Below are 9,554 nucleotides of genomic sequence, written 5' to 3' on the forward strand. Positions count from 1 at the left end.
ACGAATTGAGATACGGAGGTTCAGTTATTGGTTCATCTAGCAGGGTTCCCGACAACAAAAATGGGGTTAAGAAGTGTTCATTAACTTTAGAATACTGCCATGACTCTCAAATAAAAATAAAAAGAGCAGCAAGCCGAATTTTAACCGGGGTAATTGTATCAAAGGCTCCTTAATTGTTTTCTCTTGTCTCCATCTCTTAATCTCGTTTCTTTAAATGTTTATTGATCATATTCAGAAGTAAAACTTCTAAAATCTTTCCTCTCCGCAGTACCTTTTGTTTTCTGTTAAGCTTTGACAGGTCTACACTTTCTGTAATATACTTTAATTGAATGTAGAGTTACATAGACTATGTTTTGGTCTCAATTGATTTCGTTTAGATTTGATGCTGTAAATACAGACTATTCATTGATGTAAATGTATGCAGGACTCCCCTTGGTTACGTCATCATGACATAGGCTTTTGTTTTGAAAAGAGAACCTCACCGGTGGGTCTGACGACACGCCTCTGCCATGACGCCCGTGCTAGTCCGGAAGTGAAATGCGTGGCGTTCCCACATGGTGAAGATGGCTGCGAATGAGGAAAAACAACAGGGGCACAGACCCGGCATATATAAACAGAAAAATAAAGGTCACAAACATGGCAAGCACCGAACGAAAGGTGAACTCGAGAGAGAACAAAAAGGTAAGCCATGTTCAGTTTTACAGTGTAACAGTGTAAAGCTTCGCTTTCGGTCACGGCACTGCAGACACGTGTTTTCCAGTGGATTTCGGATGGCTTTAGTTCAGTAGAGAAACTGTAACGTTAGTGGTAAATCAGCTCTATAAAGTTAACTTGCATATCTCTGTAAGGAACGGTGTATGATCGCCAGACCGCATTAAGTCGGCAACGAGTTGCTGGTGTGACTTACATTAATTTACCCATGACCTTTTGGTAAAGCTCACGGGACTGATCGGGACTTGTGATATCACAAGACCTCGACTGTTAACCAGAGAGGTCCTTTTTTATACCCCACAACTCGTGTATTTTTATTAGCTCACAATTCAAATTCATATGGATGGCAAAGTTGTTAGGCACGACTCTACAATGCGACCCAATGCATCACTTACCATACAATATGAAAATTGAGAACCTTATTTGGAGTTACAGCACCAGCAGTATATTAAAATAATTTCGAAATATACCCTCTCATACAAGTTGTTTTTGTGGCAGTACTTCTAAGTTACTTATTTTAAGATGCTTTGGATGAAAGTGTAAGCTAAATTACACGTATCACTTTAAATTACCCATATTGCTGCCAATATTTTTGGTCTATTGCTTGATTTAAAAAATATATATAATTAAATCAATAGTTTTGCACAAAAGTTTGCCTGCATGTGTATTTACGACGTGGCTTAGGATCTTCCACAATGCATAATAAAATCCTTTTTTTGACTTGTCTCTCAGGGAGAGTGTCTGTGACGGCCCTTACCAAGAAGCAGAGGAAGGAGCACAAGCGGATGGACAGAAGGCACAAAGCCAGCCAGCTTCGCAGGAACAAGAAAGACATCGTAATTATTTTCTTCAGATAGCAAATGGTCTTTCGAATAGTGTTTAATTCCCTCTTTGTACTGAAGATTTTCCATGCTACTTGTCTTTTTAGGTTCTGACAGAGAAGCGACGTCTTGGCACCAGGGACGGACCCCCGCATTTGGTCGCCGTGTTGTCACTCCATGCCGGAGTGGATGCCGCGGCTGTTACCAAACTGCTACGAGGGAATGGTGCCGGGGGTGTCATACATCAGGAGCAGTGTGTCAGTGGCGTCAGTGACAGTTTTGGTCTGCTGCTGCCTCGTTTTAAGCAACGCTTCACCTTCATAAGCCACAGCACGGGTAAGTGTTGCTCCAAGAAGATAGAGAAAGAAACCGACGTTTTTGATGTCTTTTTTTTTACCAGGTTTAGTTGTATCCCAAAGGATCCAATTCAACAAAAGTACTCTCACAATTTCAAAACGATTATTCATAAATGCTTTTATGTTTTAAGCCTTTGCTGTACTATTTGGTCCCATTGCTAAGCCTCTCTAATTGTTTCTTTGGACAGCTGACATACACTCCCTGCTGGATGTGGCAAAGATTGCGGATAGCCTTGTATTTGTGCTGGACTCTACTGAAGGTTGGGACAGCTATGGGGAATACTGTCTCTCTTGCCTCTTTGCCCAGGGACTACCCAGCCATGGTGGGTATAAAGCTGAGCGCACTGCTGGAGCTTCCAGCCTCCTTTTCCCATTGGGGAAGATGGTTGTTAGATTTTAACATAATTTCAAAATTGTTAGGAATTGCAGTTTCTAAGCACTTGTCTCGCTTTTGCTAATTTCTTCCCCCGTAGCACTGGTGTGTCAGGGTGTCTCCAATCTTCCCGTAAAGAAGAGGGTTGATTCCAGGAGGGCTCTTTCAAAGATCACAGAGATCCGTTTCCCCGATGCCCGTCTCTTCCCTCTGGATTCAGAGCAGGACGCCACTCTGCTTCTCCGACACTTAGGCAGCCAGAGGCAGAGAAAGCTTGGTTTCCGCTCCAGACGCTCCCATCTTTTGGCCCAGAATGTCACTTTTACACCTAACTGCCCCACTGAGGGGACCGGTGATGGACCCACTGGCCTGGGCACCCTCTGCGTCTCCGGCTATGTCCGTGGCCGCCCTCTACAAGTTGACAGGCTGGTGCACATCAGTGGACATGGAGACTTTCAGCTCAGTCAGATTGATGCTCCACCGGACCCTCTTCCTCTCATCTTAACACCAGCCAGACCAGCGAGGCCGGTTAAGGAAGGAGATGTTGACATGCTGGTAGGGGAATATAATTACATAACATAACAATGGGGCGCACACATACTTACTGTGCAGCACTAATTTTTTAGTTTGAAATTAGTGGCAGACTGGAACATTTAAAGAATTTAAAACAATCCGTTTTCCTTTAAAAAAAGTAGTGTAAATAAAAGGGATGATCACGGCAAAAAAACCCAGTTTGCGTAGATTTATTTTAGATGTAACTTTCCCATTTACTCAGTCATCTGTTTCCCACAGGACGGAGGTGAAGGCGAGGCTCCAGTCAGGGTGCTCATGAAAGCAAACCCGTCCTGCAGAGAGAGTCTTCTGGCCGAAGCGGAGGTGGACCCCATGGATGGAGAGCAGACGTGGCCAACCGACACCGAGCTTTTGGAAGCCGAAGGTACACAATGTAAACACGATAGCCTGATAGACCTGATTTTGGTTTGCCACATCTCATCACAGTTTTTTTTCTCTTATTGATTGAACATCCTGGAGTCCGTTTGATCAAAAATAGATTTGAAGGATTAAGAGACTAAAAACATGTGTCTATCATGTCTACTCCAGTTAGCTCAAAATGCAACCAAACGTTGGATTTTGTTTGCCTACTAGAATCTGACTCAAGATAATTGCTGACAACAGGAAATTCTGTTTATTAAAATGTGTTTCTTGCGATCACAGATATACAATCAAACGTTTTACAATGAGGTCTCTGAATGTCTCTTCGATGTTTCTCTCTGCTCTTTAGAGGACAGGAAGAACAAACGTGTAATGAAGGTCCCTAAAGGAACATCAGACTACCAGGCCGCATGGATTCTTGATGAAGATGAGGAGAAGAACGGAGACCTGGATGAAGAAAGCAGTGAAGAGGATGACGATGATGATGACATGTTGGACGAGGCGATGGACGGCGAGGATGAGGACAATAACTCTCAGGTACTTATTTTCTATTTGATTTCTGAGCGTTTTAAGTCTTTATCACACACAGTGTGAGTGTTGACTGGCAACAAAGGAGAGAGATGCAAGTGAGGTCTCCAAAGGGGATTGGAGGTTTTGGTTGGCAGTGCTTAAATAAATTTGAACAAAGTTAGGTGAGGAAGTCTTTAGTCTGGGGCGGCAACTATTATTGTATTTTTCCCAAGAAAAACTACCATTTCTTTCTGGTGGTTCTTGTATGGCCTTGCAGCCAGCAATGTTCCAGTCCATGTCTGTCTAAAATGTCATTTAGTCCTGTTTAGACATGCATGGAATGGGATTATCAATTGTTGAGCTTTGGCCAAAAAACAAACCAATGTTCGATCATTGTAGCCATGACTCTGTTTGGCAATATAAAAAATCCCGTACTGAGTCATGCTCCGTATTGGGGGGGCAAAAGTATTACCCAAATACAATCCAGCCATGGCTGTTGTAGAGATAAGGACAAATGTCTAAAACAAGGTGTTATAAAAACCCTATATAATGATATGAGTTTTACAAAATACTGCTTCCCCCTCTCGTAGAATCCGAAGTCCACAGATATTTGCCAGTATAATTAATATTGATCTTTTAGCTCAAGAGTTTGTTTTTTCAGCTCCTTGTTGTTATAGCAACAGCGTGTCTGCAATCAGACAGTGAGACAGTCTTCTGTGTGGAGAAGCTATGAAGTCTTGAGTGTCCCCGGTTCCGGGTCTGAAGCGGTGCATACGTGACCACCATCAGTGCACCTCCTAACTGAGAGGCACTGTTTGTTTTCTCAGTGTCTGTCTCTGGCCTGTAGTGCCAGGCTCCTCACCACAACAATAGTGTTTGGAATCCCGAGAGAAGCCTCCTGTCTTCCTGTCCTGTGAACAGAACTTCCTGTCTGGACGAAGGGAGGGGTCGGCCTTTTATTTATTTCGAGCTCTGCTTGAAAAGAGGCCGGGGAAATGTTCCTTATGCATACGTTTTGTCAAGATTTGTGATTATTATTAGCATGTGTCTGATGTCACAGTCGAGGCACAGGGACAAGTATTTAGGAGAGGGTAACAATAGGGGAAAGGGTACTTCAAATAATAATAATTATTATTGCAGCTGGGATGTTGGAAAGGTTGTGAATCAACCCCGTGCTGAGTGCTTTCCCCTGATGTGTCTGGCTTTGCCTTAATTTGCCGGTTGAGGGAGCACTTAAAAGCATATCCTCTTTGATGATTCATTTCCTTATATAAATCTATTGCCAAAGGAAGTGTATTTTCTAGACATTTTAAGACTCGATGTCTGGATACACTTAAGACGGTTGTTTGTAGACACACTGAGAAGGCACAACATTTAAATATATGCAAACCCGGGCCGTTCCCGTAGTTTGAATTCTGGCAACACCTTATCACATTCACACATACCGCCTCAAGTCACTGTTCTTATTGTAGCTGGGTGAGCCTTGTTTATATTTGGCTATGATACAATTTCTATACTTAGAATGTCTTTGACTGCACTTGTTTCCAACATGTGCATCTGGTCATTGTTTGGAAAATATTTTCTGCAGTTTTGAAAATGGGAAGGCAAAAAGCTGCCTCAACCAGTTACGTAAGAATGTCAATGGGTCTTTAACCGAGGAGTGCAACCAAAAATAAAACGATGATATTACTGATACAGAATAGCAAAAAGATGGTAGTCGTTTTTCGTATTTGTCGTATTTCCCAAAAGATAGACGGATTAAATATTTAAGGTTATGGCTCACAGTTTTAACAGAGCAAGTATCTATCTATGGAGGCGACAAAGAAGCTATTTCAAAACGTTTTGTTCTCTGCCCAGGAACCAGGTTCAGACAGCGCTTCAGAAGGAGAAGAAGAAGAAGAAGAAGAAGAAGACGAGGACGAGGTGTGCTCCAAAGAGCGAACTGGAGCAGATGAACGCTACGATGAGGACATTGATAAGGCTGCAGAAGAAGAAGGCCTGAAGCGCTACCGCGAGGCCCGAGCCAATGTGATGTTTCCAGACGAGGTGGACACGCCCCTCGACATGCCGGCTAGAATCAGGTCAGTTCTGATCGCTTTTTAATTGCTGTGAATACAAGCGGCCATAAAAAGAGTTTCCTCTGGGTTGGCCGTGCTCGGCCTTGGAGAGAGTGCAAAAGAGCCCAGACATGTGGAGGGAACTTTGGAGTTGAGGAAATACTCCTTTGTGTTGAATGGAGTCAGCTGAAAATGGATGGATGGATGGTTGGTTGTCAGTTTATGTTAAAAGGGAAACTTCATTCTGCAAAGAATTTTCGTAATGCAGTTTTATCATTGCCACGGTCTAGGTTCCAGCGCTACAGAGGCCTGAAGAGTTTTCGCTCCTCGCCCTGGGACCCCATGGAGAACTTGCCCGCCAACTACTCGCGCATCTTCCAGTTCCAGAGCTTTGAACGCACTCGCCGCCGGATACTGGCTGAGGCTGCAGCTGAGGAAGAGGGGGCCATGGTAAAATAAAACCTAAATGTTTATTTGTAACGGCTCTTCAGCAGACGTCATATCGGTGTGTGACTTCACTGACTCTGCTGCCACTTGTGTTTCAGGTTGGCTGGTATGTTACGCTGCACATCAACGACGTGCCTCTTTCTGTGATGGAGAGTGTCCACTCAGGCAGACCTCTGGTTTTGGTGTCGCTCTTGCCCCATGAACAGAAGGTCTGATCCCCTGTTTGTATTTATAACTGTTGTTGAAAACAAGGTTACACTAGCAGTGCAACATTATTGCTATCCATTTTTATTCCTGACCTCATCATTTTCCACCTTCTGTGCACAGATGTCAGTGATGCACCTCTTAGTGAGGAGACACCCCAGCAATACAGAGCCGATCAAATCTAAAGAGGAGCTGGTGTTCCACTGTGGATTTCGGCGGTTCAGGGCATCTCCTATTTTCTCCCAGCACACTTCAGGTAGGAAACCTGAATTTTGCTAACCTCCCCATAGGCATGTTTGTATTGAAACCATATTATCTGCTCAATTAAACAATAGAGGTTTACATGGCACCAAGACATGCATTAGTAGAACCAAGAGCTTGAATGAATCCATCTAAGTAAAGTGAATAAAAGGAATGACACTACAGGTTCACTCATCCCAGTGCTAACAAAAATTACGTTACACCAATTGTGCAAAAACACAGATAAATTGTGCTGTTGTGACTAAGTTCACATTTGATATTTATTTCCATTTGATACAACACTTGACTCTCAATGAGCTAGGGATGATGATGATGATTCATTTGGTATGGTCCCAAGCGACATAGTCACATTGAAGACATCCAGTGTATATATATATTTTTTTGCAAAATTATTGGAGAAGCTGGTGATCTGAAACCTACTTCTGGTGGATATTCAGTAGTAAATTGATAAATTGCTCTTCTCTAGCTGACAAGCACAAGATGGAGCGCTTCCTAAAGCCAGATGCCCCCACCGTGGTGTCTGTGTACGCTCCAATTACCTTCCCCCCTGCAGGAGTCCTGCTCTTTAAGCAAAGGAATGATGGTAAGGTTAAATGTTTAGTTTTGGCTGCCTGGATTTGAAACTATTTACATTATGTTCTTTGTTATTTGAGCTAATTCTGGACTGGTTTTGTGTCATTGTTTCCCTCTAGGCATCCAGGACTTGGTGGCTACTGGCAGCCTGCTCAATTGTGACCCGCGTCGTGTCACGCTGAAGAGAATAGTGCTGAGCGGACACCCGCTCAAAATCAATCAACGCTCTGCGGTCGTCCGTTACATGTTCTTTAACCGGGGTAAGAGAATATTCACAAACTATCTGACTTCTGTGGGGCTTTGAGTGTCATGGTTTAATCTCCTTTTTGTTTCTTTCTGTGACAGATGATATCTTGTGGTTCAAGCCAGTGGAGCTGCGCACAAAGTGGGGTCGAAGAGGCCACATCAAGGAGTCATTGGGTGAGGAAATTCAACCAAGAAAGCGCAGCGTCTTGGAGCAAGTTCTGTTGTCTGTATAATTCTGACTGCCCTGTTCTATCCTCTTAGGAACACATGGTCACATGAAGTGTGTATTTGACAACCAGCTGCCCTCACAGGACACTGTCCTCATGAATTTGTTCAAAAGAGTGTATCCTCGCTGGACATATGACCCCTACGTGCCCTTGTCCTTACCCTGGGTCAAGAGAGAGGTTACTGTGGAGATGGACGACTTGGAGATGGAGTAGTGGAGGAATTGGGTGACCATACAAGAAAGAAAAAGGACATGTATTAACGCAAATAAACATAATTGTGATCACATGAGCTATTCAAAAAGTGCAATGTGTATTAAACATAGCTGTTAATCCAAAATATCTCCTCGATAACGTTGGTCTGAACTGTCACTCTTTGCCTTGAAGGCCCTCGCTGGCTGCTGAGACGACCACTAGATGGCAGTGACGAATAAGTATTGATGGAGCTACTTCACTTTGTGGAGCAACTCTAAAATCTTTGTTTAAAACTGGTCCAATATGAGTAACAAACCCTAAAAAAATAGCTGTGTATGCGTTAAGTACTTTATGATTAAATTCGATACTAGAGACAATACTATTAGTCATGAATCAAGTGCAATAAAACTCTTTTGAAGTCATGAAAATGTGACTTAAGCCTGTAGTCATGCTAAAACACACTCATTGTATCTTAAAGGCAATGCCATCTGATGGAAACTATGCCCATTAAAAAAATAAATCAAACTTTTTATTTTATTTTTCTAAATCAGCTCAAAAATATTAGAAAAAAAAACTAATTTGGCACAAAAATGACAATTAGTCAATGATGTCACATGTTGGAGAGAGAGCATTTCAGTATCACAGATATTCATTGAATATTCCTATGACAGAAATAGCATGTTGGAATTTTTAAGCACTTAATGTGTTTTTCCCCTTTCATCGTGGAAAAAAACTCCCAAGTTGCACTTTTAGGCAAAATCCCCACTTCATAATACCTCTATGAATGACTTATGGCCTTTTTTAATATTATGACAAATAGCAGCTGGCTCGTTCATTTATTTATATAAGCTTTAACCACAAACATGCCTCAGTGGACTTATTGGGGGAAAAAAAGAAAAAAAAATGAATCGCCGGTCGCGCCATTGAAAGAATACTTGACACCTTGACTCCTTTTTAAGCAACACGGCACTACCAGAAATCAGTTTGAGCGTAAGAGAGCTGCTGGAGCAATTCTTCTCCAAACACACATGATAAGCTCATTGCTAGAATTTACAAATATGTTGAACCTCTTACTTGTAGCACTTACGTTATATATCTTATATATACTCTCACACACAGAGACCGTGACCTCTGTTGCTTTCCAACTGAAGCTGAAATACTTTTTGTCCTTCCCTGCCCCATGCTTCTTTGCGTAGGAAATCACTGATTTATGAATTGCAGTATTTATCACCAGACTGAGCGCTTGCATGCTTGCAGCAACATGATTCATCCTTGGGCTGTGTTGGGACTGCACCACGGAGGCATGCCAATATGTCTGGGAAACCTGAAGGTGAAGACTTCGGGATTGAGAGGAGAACGTGATCCAAAAAGACAGAGGGGAGCAAAAGTTCATTGCAAAAATCAAAGCAAAAAGATAATACAATCGAGAAAGACTAATGTCTACTGCCTATGGGGGGCAAGCTAAGAGCTCTGGACAGTTTTGTTGTAACACTCAATTTATTTCCTACTTTTCTCTTTTTTTTAAACATGTATTAAGGCAAGGGCACAGTTACAGTGATGTGTCGACCACGTCTTGTTAAGGCCGAGGGGAGGAGTGTTCTGCTGGCCAGCAGTTCATGGCAAGGGGAGGGGGAATTCAATAC

The 9,554-nt window shown here is 42.6% G+C and overlaps 1 protein-coding gene across 1 annotated transcript; it reads left to right on the top strand.

Annotated features, from left to right (window-relative positions):
- Nucleotides 1-496: 496 nt before the first annotated feature.
- On the top strand, nucleotides 497-8,464 carry tsr1 (TSR1 ribosome maturation factor). Its single transcript, XM_037470307.2, has 15 exons — nucleotides 497-681; nucleotides 1,444-1,547; nucleotides 1,640-1,868; nucleotides 2,077-2,211; nucleotides 2,362-2,816; nucleotides 3,054-3,198; nucleotides 3,544-3,731; nucleotides 5,562-5,785; nucleotides 6,052-6,211; nucleotides 6,307-6,417; nucleotides 6,536-6,668; nucleotides 7,140-7,256; nucleotides 7,366-7,506; nucleotides 7,592-7,666; nucleotides 7,754-8,464. The coding sequence occupies exons 1-15, from the start codon at nucleotides 555-557 to the stop codon at nucleotides 7,930-7,932; spliced, it is 2,523 nt and encodes an 840-aa protein (XP_037326204.2). The 5' UTR covers nucleotides 497-554; the 3' UTR covers nucleotides 7,933-8,464.
- Nucleotides 8,465-9,554: the final 1,090 nt, after the last annotated feature.

The sequence above is a fragment of the Pungitius pungitius genome, chromosome 3, assembly GCF_949316345.1.
Source record: "Pungitius pungitius chromosome 3, fPunPun2.1, whole genome shotgun sequence".
In the NCBI taxonomy this organism is placed as follows: Eukaryota; Metazoa; Chordata; class Actinopteri; order Perciformes; family Gasterosteidae; genus Pungitius; species Pungitius pungitius.

Bases quoted from the DNA above. Each gene is read 5' to 3' on its own strand.
- tsr1 (XM_037470307.2), top strand. From the start codon at position 555: ATGGTGAAGATGGCTGCGAATGAGGAAAAACAACAGGGGCACAGACCC. The intron at 1,548-1,639 runs GTAATTATTTTC...TTGTCTTTTTAG, and splicing joins GCAGGAACAAGAAAGACATC to GTTCTGACAGAGAAGCGACG. The intron at 6,212-6,306 runs GTAAAATAAAAC...CTTGTGTTTCAG, and splicing joins CTGAGGAAGAGGGGGCCATG to GTTGGCTGGTATGTTACGCT.